The sequence below is a fragment of the Pogoniulus pusillus genome, chromosome 22, assembly GCF_015220805.1.
Source record: "Pogoniulus pusillus isolate bPogPus1 chromosome 22, bPogPus1.pri, whole genome shotgun sequence".
Lineage (NCBI taxonomy): Eukaryota > Metazoa > Chordata > Aves > Piciformes > Lybiidae > Pogoniulus > Pogoniulus pusillus.
In genome coordinates this window covers 18,688,616-18,709,254 of record NC_087285.1, presented here as the reverse complement: position 1 = coordinate 18,709,254, position 20,639 = coordinate 18,688,616, and the positions used below count along the sequence as shown (strand labels likewise).

General features: G+C 47.2%; 1 protein-coding gene across 2 annotated transcripts in view; it reads right to left on the bottom strand.

Annotated features, from left to right (window-relative positions):
- The window catches only part of GLRA1 (glycine receptor alpha 1), a 45,029-nt gene that overhangs the window by 4,027 nt on the left and 20,363 nt on the right, over positions 1-20,639 (bottom strand). For both annotated transcript variants that reach the window (XM_064161315.1, XM_064161316.1), the window contains exons 3-8: positions 14,909-14,976; positions 7,407-7,630; positions 4,115-4,197; positions 2,472-2,609; positions 1,776-1,990; positions 867-1,013 (exon numbers count right to left, since the gene is read on the bottom strand). In XM_064161315.1, coding sequence (XP_064017385.1) covers positions 867-1,013; positions 1,776-1,990; positions 2,472-2,609; positions 4,115-4,197; positions 7,407-7,630; positions 14,909-14,976 — 875 coding nt within the window. The remainder of the gene's footprint in view (positions 1-866; positions 1,014-1,775; positions 1,991-2,471; positions 2,610-4,114; positions 4,198-7,406; positions 7,631-14,908; positions 14,977-20,639) is intronic.

The window sequence follows — 20,639 nt, the reverse complement described above, 5'->3', positions numbered from 1 at the left end:
TGAGGAATGTTTTAGATAGGCCTTAGTTGTCTCCTAGGGTTTCCTTTGAGATTCCCATATGAAAAATCTTCCTCTTTTTTAACTCAGAAAATATATTGTTGGTTTTTAGTGGCTCTAGTGCTAGCTGGAGAGTAGCCTCTCGAGCTTGGTGCTGAAAGTTTGAAGTCAACTACCTGATTCTACTTGTTTATTAAAGACAACTTCAAAGTGCCTTTGGTTTTGTGACCACAATCACCTTTCGGATTCTTTCTAGTGCATCCTGTGAGGTGGAATCTTTGCTGTGATCTCAGCCCAAAAGCTGCCAGAGTCCAGGCTTCAGGAGATGCATGTCTGTGTGAGCAGGCTGGCGTCAGTGATGGTGAGTAAGCATGGAGCCAGGCTAAGGCTGAGCACATTGCTCTTTCCTTCCAAGAGGAATTTGCAGTCAGTCTGAAAAGCAGATGCTTTTGAACAGGGAGATGACAGAGACAAAGGACTTGTCACTTACCTCCAGGCTAATGCGGGCTGTCTTGCTGGGGGATGCTGTTCTCCCTCACACCTCCCTGCCTGTCTCCCCCAAGCCCTCGCTGTGTCTTCTAAAGAGGGAGAACTCAGCCCACAACACTGCTGTGTGAAAATTCTTCTGTTGAGTACAACTCTTGACTTAGACCACTTGGTTAGCTAACAAAACCCAGCTTACTTGACTCCTGGAGCCACCAGACTGTGACAAGGGATACAATTCATTGTGGTAGCTCTGCTTTGTGGTGTGTGACCCTCCTTAACACCTGGCCAGGTACTGAGGGCTTCCCTGGCTCGGTTCAGTTGGCAGTGTAGGGATGCTCTGCTGGGACAGATTCCAACTGTGCCCTTCATGCTCTGGGTATTACCTTATGGTGCCTCCTCTTCCTTCTGAACCTGAGCAGCTCTTTGTGCTGCCGAGACACAAAGTTGACGGCAGCATACTCTAGAAGTGCAGAGAACACAAACAGCAAACACACAGCCATCCAGATGTCTATGGCCTTCACATAGGACACCTAGGAGTCAGAGAGACAGGCTTAGATGGGGTAGCTTCGTCATCCAAATGCCTTCTTGCTATTTCACATGCAACTCCCAAGACCTCTGAAGGGAGTTGAGCAAGTCACCATGTGGTTGATATCTGCTCTTGGGTACTCAAATTTAACATGAATGAATTATCAGGCCACTGAAACTGCTTCTAGGCTTTTAACTAGTAGTAAATCACAGGTTTGAATTTTTACAGGTATTGATTGTGGTGGTTTCTGTACAAGGGAGATGGTAATCTTCCTTGATAGGTTGGACTGGATGATCTTGGAGGTCTCTTCCAACCTGGTTGATTCTATGATAATCCAGTCTGCTGATATTGGAAGCCCTTCCTCTCTTCCAACCTGGATGATTCTATGACAATCCAGTCTGCTGGTACTGGAAGCCCTTTCTAACAGGGACATTTTGGTACTGTTATAAAAGTATGAGGGTCAAGTGAATAAAAAGCTAGAATGTACAGTGCAGGGGGTTGTAAGATGCAAAGCTCCTGGGATCTGTGGTGGATCTTGAGGTGAGAGCTGAATCTTAGGGGAAGTTTTGCTGCTAGTCAGAGAAACTCTGCTAAAAACTTTGTGGGAGGAGATTGAAGTTTGTTCTGTTTACGCTTCAAATAGAAGAGTTAATTGCAGCAGGACACCTCTTGTGTGCAGGAGCAGGAGAATCTGTGTGCTAACTGGTTTGTGCTGTCCCCAGAGCATGCACATTTTGCCTCTTTAGAAGCTAAGTGTGCTCCCTACCTTGGGCAGTGATGCTCGGGAACCAGAGCTCTGCGTGGTCATGGTGAGCACTGTGGTGATCCCCAGGCCAACGCGAGCAGGTGCAGCATCCATATTGATCCAGAAGGAGATCCAGGACAGAATGACAATCAGGAGGCTGGGGATGTACATTTGGATCAAGTAATAGCCCATCTGCCTCTCCAGGTGGAAGCGAGCTTCTATACAGGTGAACTTGCCTGAGAAGGAAATACAGGGAAGATTCCCGATGAGAGACAGTCAGCACCCTGCTTTCAGCTATTGTCTGGGGACTTTCCTGGCATTGCCCAGAACCTCTTGCCAGAGGATGAAGAAAACAGCTGTTGTCTAGCTTTGAGATATGAATGTACAACCAGAAAGCTCTCAGCACTCTGTCACTTAAATTTCACCTGCTCCCTTGCATCAAAGATAAAGTATGTTTGTAGTGAAGGTCCAGACCAAACACCCTTGGACAGGGCACAAGAGGATTGCACTCATTTGTGTCTATTAGCTTGTCATTTGCTGTATCTGTGTATTTCTTCTTAGCATATCTATGTGCATTTATATCTAAGTTATCCCTGGCCATGGAGGGCAAAGGCTGTACCACCAGAGTGCCATCTGACAAAAGGAGAGACTCTGACAAATGCACAACCCTGAATTCCTCTTTGGTGAACCCAGCAGCCAAAGGTAAGCAGCACTGACCTGTGTTGTAGTGTTTTGTGCAGTATCTCAAGTCTTTTTCTTCTTTGAGGATAAACTGAGGCAGTGTCAGCCCATCAGCAACTTGCACAGCTCCTTTCTCTTGCCACTCAAATATGAGATCATTCATGGTGTAGCCAACTGTGAGGAGAGTACAAATACCATGTAGGACATATTAAATGCTGATAGGAAAAGGGACAGATTTGTAGAAGAGGGCAATGCTTGGAGAAAGGGACTTATCACTGGATGGTAGGGTTTGGAAGGGACCCAAGGAGATTGAGTCGAACCCCCCTGCCAGAGCAGGACAATCCTATCTAACACAGATCACAGAGGAAAACATCCAGACAGGTCATGAAAGGCTCCAGAGGAGGAGACTCCACAACCTCTCTGGGGAGCCTGTTCCAGTGCTCTGTGACCCTTACAGGAAAGAAGTTCCCCCTTGTCTTGAGGTGGAATCTCCTTTGCTGCAACTTACACCCATTGCTCCTTGTCCTATCCCAGGCAGCAGTGAGCAGAGCCTGTCCTCCCTCTCCTGGCAGCCTTCAGATACTTAGAAACATTTATCAAATCCCCTCTCAGTCTTCTCTTCTCCAGACTAAACAGCCCCAGATCCCTCATCCTCTCCTCATCAGCCATGCCCTCCTGTCCCCTCATCATCCTTGTAGCCCTCCGCTGGACTCTCTCCCGCAGATCCCTGTCCCTCTCCAACTGGGGAGCCCAAAACTGAACACAAGATCCTGGCTTTCCTTGACCATGCTGTAAAGAATGGGACTTGGGTTGAGGCAGAACTGCTTATGCATATGGGAAAAGGGTAACAACCTGCTCTGGGGCTGTGGTGGCCTGCAATGAGTTATCTGCAATAAATCACTTGAGCTTGGCTTGTTGAGCTGCTTGCTATTTTCTCAGACTCGGCCTCTTCCTCTGAATGAAGTTGTTCATCATCTTTCCCTCCTTTGGGATAAATAAGCAACATGTACAAGGGGCAAAACAGAATCATTGAATCAACCAGGTTGGAAGAGACCTCCAAGATCATCCAGGCCAACCTAGCACCCAGCCCTATTCAGTCAACCAGACCATGGCACTAAGGGCCTCATCCAGGCTTTTGTGGAACACCTCCAGGGATGGTGACTCCACCACCTCCCTGGGCAGCCCATTCCAATGCCAATCACTCTCTCTGCCAACAACTTCCTCCTAACATCCAGCCTAGACCTGCCCTGGCACAGCTTGAGGCTGTGTCCCCTTGTTCTGTTGGTGGTTGCCTGGCAGAAGAGCCCAACCCCACCTGGCTACAGCCTCCCTTCAGGTAGTTGTAGATAGCAATGAGGTCCCCCCTGAGCCTCCAGGCTAATGTTCATCTGAAGAGAAAAACTTCCCCCTTGAAGCTGAAAACACTTTCATCTTTCTCCTCCAGAGTGAAAGGCCAAATACAAGCAAGCTAGAGCTCTTCTCCTGAGATCTTGTACGGTTTGGCTTCCCCAGGAAGTGCCACATGTGCTGGCTTAATGGAAAACCCTGGGTAAGTAGTTCTTGGGTGAGCCTCCATTGAAGGCTGAACTGGAAATGAGCTGCATCTAGGGAAGGAGATAGTAGGGGGTGGGGGGAAACAGTTGCCTCCTCTTCAAGATGGAGATGGACACAGGACTTACAGCTTTCTAACTGCATGATGCATGTCTGTACGTCCATGGGGAAGTTCTTCAGGTCCATGGGACAGGCCAGAGTCAGAGTGATCCTGAGGAGAGGAGACAGCACAGGGTAATGCCAAACAGTTTGATCCCTCTCAGACATCCCAGTGTGGCAATTGGGCTGTACCTTGCCTAAGACATGCCTAAGACACACTGCTGTGCTGGGAGGAAGGACTGATCATTCACATCTTCCCTGTCTGGAAAGCATCAGAAATGCTGAGCATTTGGGTCTGTGATATAATTCCCACCAGAGCTGCCTGCTGCAGATGGCATTTCATTGCAGTGTTGATTTGGGCTGTGCAGAACAGAGAGTTCCCACACCAAACTGTTTTGCTGCTTCAGTCTTCGTTTCTTGCCTCAGATTCACAACAGCTTGTGTGAGCAGCAAGCCCAAACCCATTCTCTTGACCCCTTACCCCTGATGCATTTCCAGAGACTGGGACTGTTTGGAAATCTTTGAACAGAACATTTCTGTGGCACAGCAAAAGAAGGAGCTTGGTTAAGATCTCATATTGCTGTGAGGAGGGTGAAAAAAGCCTTTGGTGGGGTTTTCTGCAGGGATAATGCTCTGTGATTAGTCACTGTGATTCTCTGTAACTCCCTGAATTTCTGCTGTGCTTCTTGAGCCCTCTACTTTTGTCTCCCAAGCTCCCTTTCCCACTGGATGCAGACTGCATTCTCTGTGCTGCCCTATACCATGGTCTATGCTTAAAATGCTTGCTTGGTTCTACAGGCTAACACAAAATCATTTGATTGATAGACAGACTTGAGTTGCTTCACAGAATCACAGAAATAACCAGGTTGGAAGAGACTTCTAGGATCACTGAATCCAACCTGCCACCTAACCCTTCTCATTAACTATACTATGACTCTAAGTGCCTCATACAGACTCCTCACCATCTCCAGGGATTGGTGACTCCACCACCTTCCCAGGCAGCCCATTCCAATGCCAGTCACTCTCTCTGGCAAAAACTTCCTCCTAACATCCAGCCTAAACCTGCCCTGCACAACTTGAGACTGTGTCCTCTTATTCTGTCCCTGGGTGCTTGGGAGAAGAGACCAACCCCCTCCTAGCTGCAACCTCCCTTCAGGTAGCTGCAGACAGAAATGAGGTCTGCCCTGAGCCTCCTCTTCTGCTGGCTGCACACCAGCTCCCTCAGCCTCTCCTCACAGGGCTGTGCTCCAGGCCCCTTCCATGCTTGATGCCCTTCTCTGGACACGTTCCAGCACCTCAATATCTTTCTGAAATTGAGGAGCCCAGAACTGGACACAGCACTCAAGGTGTGGCCTGAGCAGTGCTGAGCACAGAGCCAGAATAACTTCCCTTGTCCTGCTGGCCACACTGTTCCTGATGCAGGCCAGGATGCCATTGGCTCTCTTGGCCACCTGGGCACACATCTGGCTAATCTTCAGCTGCTATCTACCAACACCCCCAGGTCCCTCTCTGCCTGGCTGCTCTCCAGCCAGTCTGTCCCCAGCCTGTAGCACAGCATGGGGTTGTTGTGGCCAAAGTGCAGAACCCTGCACTTGGCCTTGTTGAAACTCCTGGTGTTGGACTGTGCCCCTCTAGCCAGGCTGTCCAGGTCCCTCTGCAGGGATCTTCTACCCTCTAACAGATCCACACTTGGTGTCATCTGCAAACTTACTGATGGTGTTTGATAATGCTGAAAATGCTGTTCCCTGAGGTGTCCAGGTTGGTTTTTTCCCCCAGCTTTTTCCTTGATGTAGAAATAGTGGAATTTCCTGGGAGACAGGAATTGCTTTTTTCTATCATCAGACATAGAGGAAACTATAGCAAGAGGGAAATATAGTTTAACTCAAGTCCTTATGTTGGAAGAAACTACCTGCTTGAGTTTAGAGGCATGGTGGGAGAGAACATCTGACAGTAGAGCTTTCTTTATATGAAAACACTCCATTTTTGGTGTTCAAACAAACACCTCAGCAGAAGAGAGTCACAACCTTGCCTTTCCCCACTTTGCCCATCTCTGGGCTGGAGACTCCATCTTGGATCAGTAAGAAAGAAGCCTTCAATTACATCAGCAGGCAAGTTCTTGAGAAGAATTTACTGTAGCTGTCTGCCAGATGTGTAACAGGGATGGCTGTGGCCAGGCCATGAAATGCTGGGTGTATGAGACAAGCTGAGGAAGCACCAGAAGAGTGAAATCCTCAAGGATTTTGGGTGAGCCCAGTGCTGAAGATGCTGAGTATTGGTTCCAAGACACAATCAACTTTCTGGTAAGTGCCTTGGAGAGAGTTTGACTGAAAATAGTTGTAGCAAAGAGACAGAGAATGGCAGAGCACTTTAGATGGAAAGTTTTGTGTCAAAGAGAAGTACTATTTCAAGTTTTGGCTATTCTGTGCTCTTCCATCAGGGATATCCTCTTTCTTTTGGGCTTTCTTAGGAAAAGGCAGCTTAAAAAGAACCTATATTTTCATTTGGAGATGGGAGAGAGAAAAGTTCTTTCCTTAAAACAAGAACTGAAGTGTTTCCAAGTTTTCTACTTGAAATCAGTCATCAGCTCAGCCACATTGCTCCGTGTCCTGTGCTGAGTCATTGCTCTGTTTTGCAGAGCAACCCCAGGGCTGGGGTGACTCAATATTCTCCCTCTGTGCTCCTGCAAAGCCACCTGGTACTGGGCTCTGTATCACACTTGCTGCCAAGCTGCTGGTGGCAGGTTTAGTGCCTGCCTGTCTTTAGAAATTAAGAGTAGTGAGGTTTCCACGTTCAGCCAAAATGCATGGCAGTTCTCTTAGTGTTTTGGCCATCAGGGATCTGTTCTTTGGGCTGGAACCACTTTGTTTGATGGGGGTTGTCTACATCACAACACTGAGTTGTTTGTTTCCCACTTTATAGCCCCGTGGCTGCCACAGGGATCTGCAGTGCAAGATAGGGTCTGTGAGCCTCAGGCAAAGTTACTTTTTATACAGGAGGTGAAAAAGTCTTCAGTATGGAGTTAAACTTTCCCCTTTCAAGTTTATAAAGCTTGATCTTAGTTTCATTGGTTTAAAATAGAGTGGATTGGGTTGTCAGTGAAGTGAAAGTTGGGATCCATGGGATCTCCATTTCAATGTGAATAGACAAAAGCCACAGCTGACCTGATCAGTTGTTGACAACCACCAGGAGGAGGTTGCACGGCAGACCTCCAGAGCTCCCTTTCCACCACATTGCTATGACACTGCTAATTGTGTTAAACCCCAACATCATCTTCTCTTCCCACTGAAAGAAATGGGAGCTCTTCCCACCAGGTCACCTCACCTGATACTGTAGAGGACATTGCCATTTCTGGAGATCCTCAGGAGCTTGTTGTCTGTGGTAATCTCATGGAAATGGGCCCCTTTCTCATTAGCAAAGAACAAGTCAGGCTTCCAGATTGAGTCCAGCATAGAGGGGTCCAGGTCCAGGGAGTCATCAGGGTACTCATTGTACGCCAGGCGCGGGTCGTTCCATTGCTGCCGCAGGAAGATGTTCACTCTGTAATCCTGCACGGGCAGAGACATGCAGTCAGTGATCAGAGCAGGCTGGAGGTGCTGGGAGCTGGGGAGCAAGTACCAAAATCATTCTCAAGAGCAAACCATGTCGAAATGGCTACATAGCCCGCATTCCCAAGCTATGGAGAGCCTCCTTGGCATTATTCCTCTAAGAGCTGCTGTTATTTTTAGCTCTGTGGCTTACAGCTATCTCATAGCATGAGCAGCTGCCTGTCCTTTCATCCCTCCATCACTGCAATCATCAGCTGTGTGTGAAGAGTCAAGACCTCCAGACTGAACCCTGGGGCTGGAGAAGTGCTGGTTAGTTGCAGGAACCGTAAGGGCTGGTGTCAGCTAGTTGACTGTTGGAAAAGATTTAGGGGGGAAAGGAGACAGAAGACAACGTCCTTTTGGTGTTGAACCATCCCACGTTGACTCCCTGCGGCACCTCCAGGCTTGGGAAAAGGCACAGTGAGACAGACCATCAGAGGGATATTCCCTGTGTCTGGCCTGGAGCCCTGGAAACCCCAGAAGTCCTCTCCCTCTGTGGTTTCCTTCAGTGAGACTCTTAAGCACCTTTGGGGGAATCTCCTTGATTCTGCCATCAGGTCTGTTGTTTCCATTTGCAGAACTCCAGGCTCTGGAGTTGAAGGGTACATGTGAAGGAAATTCTTCCTGGTGTTGCTGCCTCAAGTGCTCGCTTGACTATGAACACATAACCTTTGGTCCAGGAAGACCTGACTCCTGTGAGGGCCAGTCACTCCTCAGAGTTGGGAGAGGTTTGTGTCTTGGATGCCTCATGGTTTGGATGGGGCAGTTCATAGCCAAGCCCATCTGTTTCATGCCACTTAATGCCATCTGCATCCTTGGAGCAGAGAAGCTGCTAATGACATAATGATCATGACAACAGCAAATGGACCAAGGACTTGATGCTAAAAGAAGCAGACTTCTGAAGAGGAAAAAGAGTTACGACACTCTCTCCTTCTGTTGATATTCTGAATGTGACCTCCACAAGTCCTGGTGCATCCCTCTGACTTAATTATTCATCTCTGTTGGGCCTGGAGAATGTGTCTTGGGAAAATGTGACTAGCTGCAGACAGGCTCTGAAGCTCAGGCCTGGCTCATCAGGCACAGCTGAAAAAGGAAAGCAGCCCTGGATCTCCTCTTGCCATGGCACGCAGCAGCTCCCTGCACACCTTCTATGCTTTCAGCTCTCCCTTTTCTGTGTGTAAAGATCTGCAGCCATTGCAGTCAGGGGAAATCAATGTCACTGACCTAATAGGTAGAAAGCAAAAGGTTGTTTTGCTTATTCAGCTACAAATAAGCTGGATGCTAGCAGGTCAGCTCCAGTTAGGGACTTATGTCATGTACAACACAAATTAAACTCATGTTTGGAAGAAACTTTGGTGGTAGCTGCCCAGAAGTGTTCTCAGCCTGATGGAAGAGGGGGGTGGGGAAATGGAGCCAATCTCTCTGCAAAGGCCTGCATTGTTGTGGATAAGCTTTCTTGCTAGAGTAAACTCACTGCTTCAGCACCGTAACTTGCTAAAAAGAAAGGAAAAGGTGAGAAGAGAGGTTTGTGGGGTGAATGGAAGTAAATTTCTCAGAGCAGATGGCTACAAAAAGCCTCCTCCTAAGACATCTCCAGAGCCCAAGTGTCCTGCAGTCATGTCCTGTGTCAGGGGCATGTGGTGGTTGTGTGGTGTTAGAGTGACAAAGCTGGTGAGAGACCTGAAACACAAACCCTATGAAGAGATGCTGAGGGAGCTGGGGCTGTGCAGCCTGCAGAAGAGGAGGCTCAGAGGTGACCTCACTGCTGTCTACAACTACCTGAAGGGAGGCTGTAGCCAGGTGAGATTGGGCTCTTCTGCCAAGCAACCAGCAACAGAACAAGGGATCACAGTCTCAAGCTGTGGTGAGAGGCTGAGAGGTCTAGGCTGTATGTTAGGAGGAAGTTGTTGCCAGAGAGTGTGATTGGCATTGGAATGGGCTGCCCAGGCAGGTGGTGGAGTCGCCTTGCCTGGAGGTGTTCAAGCAAAGCCTGGATGAGGCTCTTAGTGCCATGGTCTGGTTGATTGGCTAGGGCTGGGTGCTAGGTTGGCCTGGATAATCTTGGAGGTCTCTTCCAACCTGGTTGATTATATGATTCCTGGATGCTGTTGTCTGAGGTCTCAGCACCACCAAGAAGTCCATGGTTATTCCTAAATGGTGGACAGAACAGGTTAATTTCTGGTGTGAACTTCCAAGCAAAAAAAGAGGTTTAACTGGGGCTGCAAACTCAGCAATAAAAAAAACCAAATCTCTTTCTCCATTTCCTTCTTATCATCACTTGAGCTCCTCATTTGTGTGCCATTCACATCCAGGCATTGATTATCTTATGCAGCCTGCTCCTCTGTCTGGCTTGGGAGTGGAGAGCAGCAACTCTGTGTCGTGAAGGCATTCAGGAGCTTTGCAATTTGGCACAAAGGCTTTGTACTCCCAAGGGGGAAATGACATAGGGCAAGAATAGAATAACTGAAGTGATCAAAGTAGTTCAGTTTGATAATGCTGAAATGAAATTGTGCTTCGTGACCTCGCAAGGAGACAGGGAAACAGAAGATCATTTGAGACTTTTCCTTCCCAAGATACCACAGTCTTGGCATCTGATGCTCTGTGAGCTGCTGAAAGCTGTGGCAGGCTGGAGGTAGTGCTGTGGAGAAGGGATGGAGGCTGAGGGGAAACTCAATAGGTTACAGCTCCTTACTCAAGAGTTCTGCACTGAGCAGTTTTGGTGAGAGACCTTTCATTAATTTACATTTTGCCAATGGAAAGAAACAGGGTGGAGGTTGAACTGCCTGAGGAGGGACTTGTGTTACCCAGCTTGGAGAGCAGAGCACAGGGTGCTGTATTAGCATGGACTTCATTCTCTGCAAAGGGAATACACAAACATTTTTAAGGCTATTTGCCCTGCAGAGAATTACAACTGACTGATGGCAAAAAAACAACAAGCAAAGCAAAGCCAAAATGTTTCCATTTTGTCTTCTTGTGATTGATGTGCTTATCATCCCTGTGGGACTGATGGTAGGTTTTAAGAATGAGTGACTACAGAAAATTGAGCTCCAACCCCAGCCTTTACTCTTAGTGCTGGTACTTAGGTGTTTTAGAATCATAGAATCAACCAGGTTGGAAGAGACCTCCAAGATCATCCAGGCCAACCTAGCACCCAGCCCTGGCCAATCAACCAGACCATGGCACTAAGTGCCTCATCCAGGCTTTTCTTGAAGACCTCCAGGGACAGTGACTCCACCACCTGCCTGGGCAGCCCATTCCAATGCCAATCACTCTCTCTGTGAAAAACTTCCTCCTGACATCCAACCGATGAACTTGGGGTAATTTGGCCTGGTATTCAGTGTGTGACCCACATGCTTTGGCAGTCCTATCTGCTGTCAGCCTCTCTCTGGCCTGTGAGGCTGCAGTAAATTGCTCAGTCTCTTTTGCAGGGTGTTTTTGTTGTCTCATTGGAAGGCTCACACGCAGATGGCTCCAAATGAGTACTTAACATTTGGACAGTTGCAGCCTCCAGCTTCTACTGTCCTTAGGAGAAGCTGGGAGACCAATTGCACCTGTGCTGCAGCCGGCTGGAAGGTCACATTTGGTTTGCTCTTTTCAGATGGAATAACTGTGGCCTGAAAGCAGCAACAATAAATTTGCATATATACACTGGGTCTAGGGAGCCTGAGCTGGCTGTTTTGTGGCTTTCTGTCCCTTACACTTCCATTTGGTGCATGTGTTTTGTTTTTGAAACTTGAGACTGGGACAGGTTGTCTAAAACACTGAGCCCAGTTCCTAATAGCTTTAGATGATGACATAAAAGCATATTCCTTGCTTTCTGTGTGCCTTTGCTGTACACAAAGTGCTCCCAACTGCCTAGGCTAGTGAGAGAGCAACAAAACTGCATCTGCCATGGGAAGGGAGATCAAGGGCATAGCTTAATTCCAAGGCTGCTGTTACAGCAGGAAGTTTGCTGGTTGAAAAGCTCAGCTAACCCTACCTGTTGTCTTGTGCTACAAAGAAAAGCTTAAGCTGGTGCAGTTAATTCACTTAAAATGAAGGCCCTGGTCCCCTGGTGCTTGACTTCTGTTTTTGAATGAAGAATTTGTAGCTTTGCTACAGGCTTCCCGATCTGGTATGGTTGGGGAGAAGGTGATTGTGCTGTTGAAGTGTAAAAAAGGATCTAGCAGCTTGTGATTGGGATTTGTTTCATGTTTTTAATGAAAAGAAGTGGATAGAGCAGATGCATCTTGCATTTGTCCTTTGGAATCCCTGGCTGTTGGATGCACTGTTGTAGTAATGCTTTGGGACAAGAGACCACCTGCCTCTTGCCTGGCTGTTGTAGTTGGTTATATCTTTACCTCTGAAGCTCTTGTTGGGTTCCCACAATGTGTTCCCAATTCCAGTTTCCCTTATCCTTAGAGCTGATTGCAAGTGAAATTGATAGATACAATCCATGGGCTGCAATGTAACACAAGTGTGCAATCCATTCTGTGCACCACTACTGGCTTTCACTACAGGTCTCCAGTTCTGCAGGTGCTTAAAGGAGTTAACTTCCCTTTCTTGAAGTTAGCTCTGCTTTGGGGGAGTCCAGTTTGATGGATGACTTTGTTATTTTTCTGTCCTTGCAGTGATTTTTCAGGTCTCCATTTCTTGCCTTGTTCATCTTGAACCTTTGCTGGGCAGACATCAGCTTTCTGCCCAGTCTGGGAAGTCTGAGCCTTCTCTTGCTCTCAACTCATTGTCTTCACTTCTGAGGGTTGTAGGCCCAAGTGGCTTTTTTGTTCTAATTTCCTCTATTTTTAGTGCCATGGTCTAGTTGACTGGATAGGTCTGGGTGATAGGTTGGACTGGATGATCTTGGAGGTCTCTTCTAACCTGGTTGATTCTATGATTTACTCCTTTTCCTCTGCTTTCCCTGATGCCTCAGGCTGTAAGTGAACATTCACCTTCATCTTCTCTAATCCACTGCATGACGACCTCATGATTTCTGTTGTTTTGTAAGGTGTGAGCAGTGGTATTTTCTGTAGAAGCTAACAGTCCCACCATGGAGATACTTAAAGGCTCCTCTAATTGCAGGTGTGCTAGCCATAAAAACCTGTAGTTCTTCTCTTGCAAGTGGTGGTGCAAGGGTAACCAAACATAAAATGACATAGCACTCAGAACCTGGACATGGCCAGACTTAGAGTGCAATGATTGAGGTTTAAACCACAATGTTGGAGTTTTGGCCAGAGAAGAAGCTGAGGAAGTGTTACTATCACCAGTTCTAAAGGTCAGTGATAGAGTTCTGCTTGGTTTGTGGTGAAACACTGAATTACATCTCTGCCACCCAAGCTTTCCCTCCACAGATATTTGGTCACTGGTCTGAATTCAAAGCAGTCTCAAAATCCTTTTGTGACAAGATCTTTTGCCCTTCCCAGAAACCATGGTGGGGAGCCAACACTGTTTGTTTGACCTGCTCCAACAGTGAGGAGAGACTGGCTTCACTGCAGAGTAAAATCCCAAAGTTTTCTTCAGCTTGCTGGGCTCTCATTTTCAGATGCTTCAGTACCTGTGTTGTTGGTGTTCTCATCAGCATTTGCAAGCAGTAGCAGCACATCAGATTGGGTTGTGTGCAGTGCTGTGTCAGCCTGACATCTGGACTAGCTTGTCAGAGCTGGCTTGGGTATTTCTAGACAAAGCAACAAGCCCAGAGGGTATTCTTGGGTTCCCATGGGAAATTTTTTTTCTATGGAAGCTAGACTATGAAATGAGTGGCATCTGGAGAGGATAGCAAGTCCCTGCAGCATGTCTTGGAGGTGAGTGGCAACTCTCATCTTAGTCTGTGCTGATTTTATGGAGCATCCTGCTTACAGGGATCTTGTGGTGTCTTTGTTTGCTCCAATGCATCTTGCAATGTAGGGCAGAGATACTGTGAAACACTTCATTGTAATGTGGCCTCTGCATTGCACAAGGATCCCTGGTAGGTCAGTCCTTCTCCCTTGCACCCTGGATCATCTCTGCTAGACTGTGTCAGAACTGTTTGTTGCCTGTAACACTGAAGGAGGCATCTAACAGGATAATTCATTAGGAACAGATGTGTGTTTCAGCTCTAATTCTTTAGCTTTATATACAAGTGAACCCATGAACATCTCACCCATGATATCTGACAAATTCAGCAATCCAGCTAGGAAATGTGTTAATTTCTGTGCTTGGACAGATAAATAGTTTTGGTTTGTGGTTTTTTTTCCTCCACTCTACCTCCAAACCTTTCCACAAGAATGGTATAGGGCCAGAAGAGACTTCTAACCCCAGATTTTATATCTCTATGTATCTGTTGATCTCTGACAGTGCTGTGCATGTCAAGTAACTTGCTGAAGTCAAGGAGTGTGACCTCTATGTAAAGCCTGGAACTGTAAAGCCTATTCCTGCCTGTATGCACAAAACATCTGAAGCTGGAGCTTCTCATTCTTCATTCAACACCCTACTAGAGAAAGAATTAGCAGAGAGTTATTAAACACCATCTTTCTAGATTACCTTTAATTAGCAGAGAGGTAAGGCACTGTCTCTCCAGAGTTTTCATTTGCTGTTCACTGGTCATGTCACAACCAATCTTTAGTGGTTTTCAGATGGAGCAATTATCTCCTTTTTCTAGTGATCCTCTGCTCCTAGTGTCTTGCCAATTAGATACAGCCTGTAGCCATGCTCACTAATTTTGTCTGGTGAGTCTTAACTTGCAAATATTGGTTGTGATGATTTGTATGAAAGAAATCTTTGTCTAACAGGAGTGTATCTCCAAGAAAATCACCATCTAGTGACTCTTCCTCTTTGTGAATCTGACATGTGGTGCCAGCTGAAGCTGGGCTCAGTTGATTCCACTTCATGAAAATGTTGATTCAAACTTCTGGGTTTCTGTGCACTTGAAGTGTTTGCAACCACCTCTGATCTTGGAGCCTAAGGCAAGACCTCAAAAAAGGACATTTATTTCCTTCTTTGAGCCTTCTACTTTGCCTGTGCAGTGTTTTTGTAGAGATGCAGGTAGAGATTGTGTGGTCTTTAACTACACATTCTTTGAGCCGTGTGTGTTGGACATTAGTTTACTCATACCTTAAATAAGCTTGTGAACATGGAGACATCATTTCCCTCTGCTTGTGAACACAGAGACATCATTCCCCTCTGCTCACATTAAAGAGGAGAATGATGCTGCATTTTTTGAGGGGGGACAGGACTGCAGTGAGGCTGAGCCAGTAGCTGAGCAGCTGTGCTGTGATTTTTACTTACCATCGTGGTTTCTGCAATCGAACCAAAGCTGTTGATGAAAATGTTGCAGCTGACATTCACTGGTGGGCCTGCATGACAAATACAGATTGGAACAGCAGTTCACTGTGTGCTTGTTAGACAAAATATCACCACTCTGTCATGTTAAAGCCCATTGTGGGAACAGGCTGACTGAGTGTGGGAATGATATCTGGATGACCTGGATTAGTCTAGTCTTGGTTCTAATGGCAGTTTGACATCAGGCAGTGCTTTTGCTTCACCTTTTGTTCCTCTGTTTGGGAGAAGCTTTATATATATGCTTAGTTTGAAAAAGAGGAAGCTGAGGGGAGACCTCATTGCTGTCTTACAGCTACCTGAAAGGATGTTGTGGAGAGGTGGGTGCTGGTCTATCCTCACAGGTAGTTTGACACAGAACAAAAGGGAATGGCCTCAAGCTGTGAGTGGGTAGGTTTAGACTGGATATTAGGGAAATGTGTTTCACAGAGAGAGTGGTCAGGCACTGGAATGAGCTGCCCAGGGAGGTGGTGGAGTCACCAACCCTGGATGTATTTAAAAGTCATCTGGATATGGTGCTTGGGAACATGGTTTAAGGTGAATCTTGTAGAGTAGGTTCTAGGTTGGACTTGATAATCCTGAGGGGCTTTGCCAACCTGAATGTTTCTGTGACCTGTTTTGATGAAAAGGACTAGGTCACAAACAGGCAGGACAGCTTTCTAGATATCCTAGCTGTATAGGTGACAATGTAACCCAGAAAAGGGCTGAGAGCCTCTTAACATCCCCTCCTTTAGAGCTCTGTACTTTTAAAAGACTTGCCTAAATCACCTCTGTGCTCCCCACAGAGCTAAGGCAGTAGAATGTTCATAGGGATCAGGATGGGTAGAGGAGCAGGTACCCCATAGGATAATGATGGGGTCTGCAAAAGCTCGTAGCTGGATAGACTGAAGGGCTCTGCCAGCAGAAATTCTCTGCCTGTCCTGTTTTGGGCCTTGGTTTTCCTGAGTTTTATTTCCTTTCAGGCTGAAGCTTTGCTTAGCTTGCTCATGGTAGAAAAGTTAAGATGCTCCAAAGGAGAGGCTTGAGGATTAAGGGATGAGAAGATCACAGAATTAACCAGATTGGAAAAGACTTCTGAGACTGCTGAGTCCAACCTATCACCTAACCCTTCTAATTAACTAAACTCTGTCACTAAGTGCCTCATCCAGCCTCCTCTTAAGCACCTCCAGGGACGGTGACTCCACCACCTGCCCAATCAGCCCATTCCAAAGCAAATCACTCTTGGTGTGAAGAACTTACTTCTGACATCCAGCTTAAACCTGCCCTGGTGCAGTTTGAGGCTGTGTCCTCTTGTTCTGTCCCTGAGTGTCTGGCAGAAGAGACCAACCCCACCTGGCTACAACCTCCTTTCAGGTAGTTGTAGAAATCAGTGAGGTCTGCCCGGAGCCTCCTCTGCTGCAGGCTGCACACCCCCAGCTCCCTCAGCCTCTCCTCACAGGGCTGTGCTCCAGGCCCCTCACCAGCCTTGCTGCCCTTCTCTGGACACACTCAAGCACCTGAACATCTTTCTTAAATTGAGAGGCCCAGAACTGGATGCAGCACTGAGTACAGGCTGTTCCTGATCCAGGCCAGGATGCCATTGGCCTTCTGGCCACCTGGGCACACTGCTGGCTCATGTTCAGTCAGCTATCGGCCAGCACCTCCATGTCCCCCTCTGCCTGATTGATCAAAGTGCATGGGGGTAGGCTATTACTGGTACCTTTGGGGACCAATGCCACAACTATGACTGGAAGAGGGTTGCAATATTGCCTAGCAAATCTGAGTTGGAAATGTTACTTTTTGCACCATGGGAAATGCCAAGAGCTGCAGCTCAGCACAATGCAGAAAACTGGAAAGCATTTTGGCACCAGAGCCATATCTGGTGCCTGGCAAACAGTAGCTTGCCCACATACAGTAAGATTTCTGTCGAGCCTTAACAGAAGGTGGGGAGCAGCAAAAAGTCCCTCTGTCCTGGGAAATCCCAAAGTTCCTGCTGTTGGTGCTGTCCAGTGTATGGTAGAGAAAATCAGCCCAGCTGGAATAGAGGACACTGCCCCAGGAACCAAGGTCCCCCTTTAGCAGTGGGGGAATTCATCTCATCTCATCCCTGTGACAGATTCCTTCTGAGAAGAGAAGATCTGTAGAAGTGGCAAGTGTGGACTTTTAGGGGGGGTTTGCTTATTATTTTTTTCATGGAGACAAGGATGTTGTCTGCATTTCAAACACTGCCTGATGGCTCAGCCTTGCTGCAGAGTGGTACTTGCCTGTTAAGGCCACATCTGCAGTCTGGCAGTTGCTGCAGGATGAAATCCTGGGAGGGAGGAATGGCTTTGACAAGAGGCTTCTGCCTCTAATCAGTGCAAACTTCCTCCCGTGTGGAAATCAATGGAATTTCCTGATTACTAAGTAATATCTGGAGCTTGATTTGCTTCTTCTCCTTTCCCTTTATTTAACTCCTGCTTTGGCCACTTCTCAAACTCTGTGTCTGGCCTCTGCAGGAGCAGTACTGCAGTCATGTAACAGTAATGCTTCTATGATTGGGGTTTTCTTGGTGAGTCCCAGACAATCTGAGCAGACTTCTGTCTGACCAGCTCCTAGACAGCCATTTGTCAGCTCAGCATCATCTCTCAGACTGTTCAATCTGTGCAGCTCTTGCTCCAGATTGTTAAATATAGGAAGAGTGGCTGAGTGAACTGTGATTGTGTAGTCTGAAGTAAAAGAGGCTGAGGGGAGACCTTCTTGTTCTCTACAACTACCTGAAAGCAGGTTATAGTGAATTGGGGTTGGTGTCTTCTCTCTAGTGCCAAGTGATAGAATGAGAGGAAACTGTCTCAGGTTGCCCCAGGGGAGGTTTAATTTGGATATCAGGAAAGATTTGTTTTACTGAAAGTGGTCAAGCATTGGAACAAGTTGGCCAGGGTGGTGGTGGAGTCACCATCACTGGAGGTGCTAAAAAAACATGTAGGCATGGCACTTTGGGAACATGATTTAGTGGCCATGGCGGTGTTGGGTTGATGGTTGGACTTGAAGATCTTAGAGATGGTTTCCAACCAAAGTGATAGTGACTCTGTAGCACAGTATAGACTGTGATATAGTGACTCTGTAGCACAGTCTATGTGAGAGGTCACTTGGGCCATGGTTGCCAGGTTCAGCTCTGCTTGCGTGAGTTGCTGACTTAATTTTCCAACTCAGACCAGAGCCCAGTTTCTGACTTCCATCTTCCAACTCAGACCAGAGCCCAGTTTCTGACTTCCTCTTCCAACTCAGACCAGAGCCCAGTTTCTGACTTCCTCTTCCAACTCAGACCAGAGCCCAGTTTCTGACTTCCTCTTCCAACTCAGACCAGAGCCCAGTTTCTGACTTCCATCTTCCCACTCAGACCAGAGCCCAGTTTCTGACTTCCTCTTCCAACTCAGACCAGAGCCCAGTTTCTGACTTCCTCTTCCAACTCAGACCAGAGCCCAGTTTCTGACTTCCATCTTCCAACTCAGACCAGAGCCCAGTTTCTGACTTCCATCTTCCAACTCAGACCAGAGCCCCGTTACTGACTCCATCTTCCAACTCAGACCAGAGCCCCGTTACTGACTCCATCTTCCCACCCAGACCAGAGCCCTCTTGCTGACTCCATCTTCCAACCCAGACCAGAGCCCAGTTTCTGACTTCCATCTTCCAACTCAGACCAGAGCCCAGTTACTGACTTCCTCTTCCAACTCAGACCAGAGCCCCATTACTGACTCCATCTTCCCACTCAGACCAGAGCCCTCTTGCTGACTCCATCTTTCAACTCAGACCAGAGCCCTCTTGCTGACTCCATCTTTCAACTCAGACCAGAGCCCTCTTGCTGACTCCATCTTTCAACTCAGACCAGAGCCCAATTGCTGACTCCATCTTCCAACTCAGACCAGAGCCCCATTACTGACTTCCTCTTCCAACTCAGACCAGAGCCCAAACTCTTCTTTCTTGTTCCCAGAATGTGAATCCACAGCTAACCCCAGACTTTACAGCATTTATGGAAAAGCTGCAATCTTCTTTCTTTTAATCTTCTCCTCCCCAAAAATCAATCAGATAAGCATCTTTGGTATTATTTTCATTTAGATCTAACCCATTAAAGTGCCCTTATGAGTTACTGCAGTTAATTCAAATGACATGCTTTGAGAGCTACAACCCCAAGCTCTGTAAAACACCTCCTGTGCCTCCCATATAAATTGGAGCCTGATTTATGTGTGGGAGGCTAAGCCAGCCCAACTGCCCTGTGGGGAAGGTGTAGTTCATTGAAATAAACCCAAAATTAAATTATCTCAAATAAAAATGCAGTGCAGCTGCCTGCAGCAGGAAGATAATGTGTACATTTCATTAAATATTAAAGTTTAATTTCTTTTGTGTGTGTGCATAATTTAGTGGCAGGCAGGTTTGCAGGGTGGTTTGTTTTAACTCTTTCTGACTTTTTTGTTGTTTTTTTTTTTTTTTCCCCACTTAACTCTTTGTGCTGTGGTTAAAAAACCTCAGTGTTCTCTATTGCCCAGCTGATTACAGCATCACAGAATTAACCAGGTTGGAAAAGACCTCTGGGATCATCGAGTCCAACCTATCACCCAACCCTTCTCATTAACTAAACTGAGGCATAAACTTCCCACCTCTATTTGGTTTAAGAGCCCAGTATGGAGCTGATGGTTTGAAGCTGATGGCAGGTGCTGCCACCACGATTAATGGGACTGGGAGTCCTCTGTTGGCATTGCCTGCTACTCTTGGGAAGGAGGAGGAATTGGTAGTAGGAAACAAAAGAAGTGAATAAAATGAGTGTTGAAGAGGACTGTGGCTGAGAGGGAGCAGGTTCTGCTTTGTCTCTGGGTGTGAGTCAAGGGCACGTAGCTCTTGGAAAGTGAAGTCAGTTAAAATGAAAAGATAACACCCTCCCACCCCCCCATAGATTCATAGAATGGTTTGGGTTGGACAGGACCTTAAAGGTCACCTAGTTCCAACCTCTCTGCTGTGGGCTGAGACACCTCCACTAGACCAAACAGAAAAGCCACCAACAAAATAAACCCCAAGCCACAATGATCCCAAACCAAACCTCGCCTGTATTAGAAGAGGTGTTTTGAGGAACAAAGAGTTTCTGTCGACTCTCCCAGGGCCTGCTTTGGTGCTCCTTGGTTGCAAGTGAGTATGAGGTAACCTCAGCAAGTGAGGTGTGACAAGTAGCTTTGTGATAGAGCTGTGTTGGGCTCTGGCTTCAGAATCCCTTTACTATCATAGAATCAACCTGGTTGGTAGAGACCTCCAAGATCATCCAGTCCAACCTAGCACTCAACCCTGGCCAATCAACCAGACCATGGCACTAAGTGCCTCAGCCAGGCTTTGCTTCAACACCTCCAAGGACAGCGACTCCACCACCTCCCTGGGCAGCCCATTCCAATGCCAATCACTCTCTCTGGGAACAGTTTCCTCCTGACAACCAGCCTAGGCCTCCCCTGGCATAGTTTGAGACTGTGTTCCCTTGTTCTGTTGCTGGTTGCGTGGCAGAAGAGCCCAATGCCACCTGGCTACAACCTCCCTTCAGGTAGTTGTTTACTATGAGGATGATGATGGGTCAGAGCTGTTTCTGACATCTTGCTGAATTCCTCTGGAGCTGATGGCAGATACTTCTCTTGGCATCAGTGCCAAGAGAGCACCAGGAGGTGCTGTGGACACTGGTTTAAGGGGA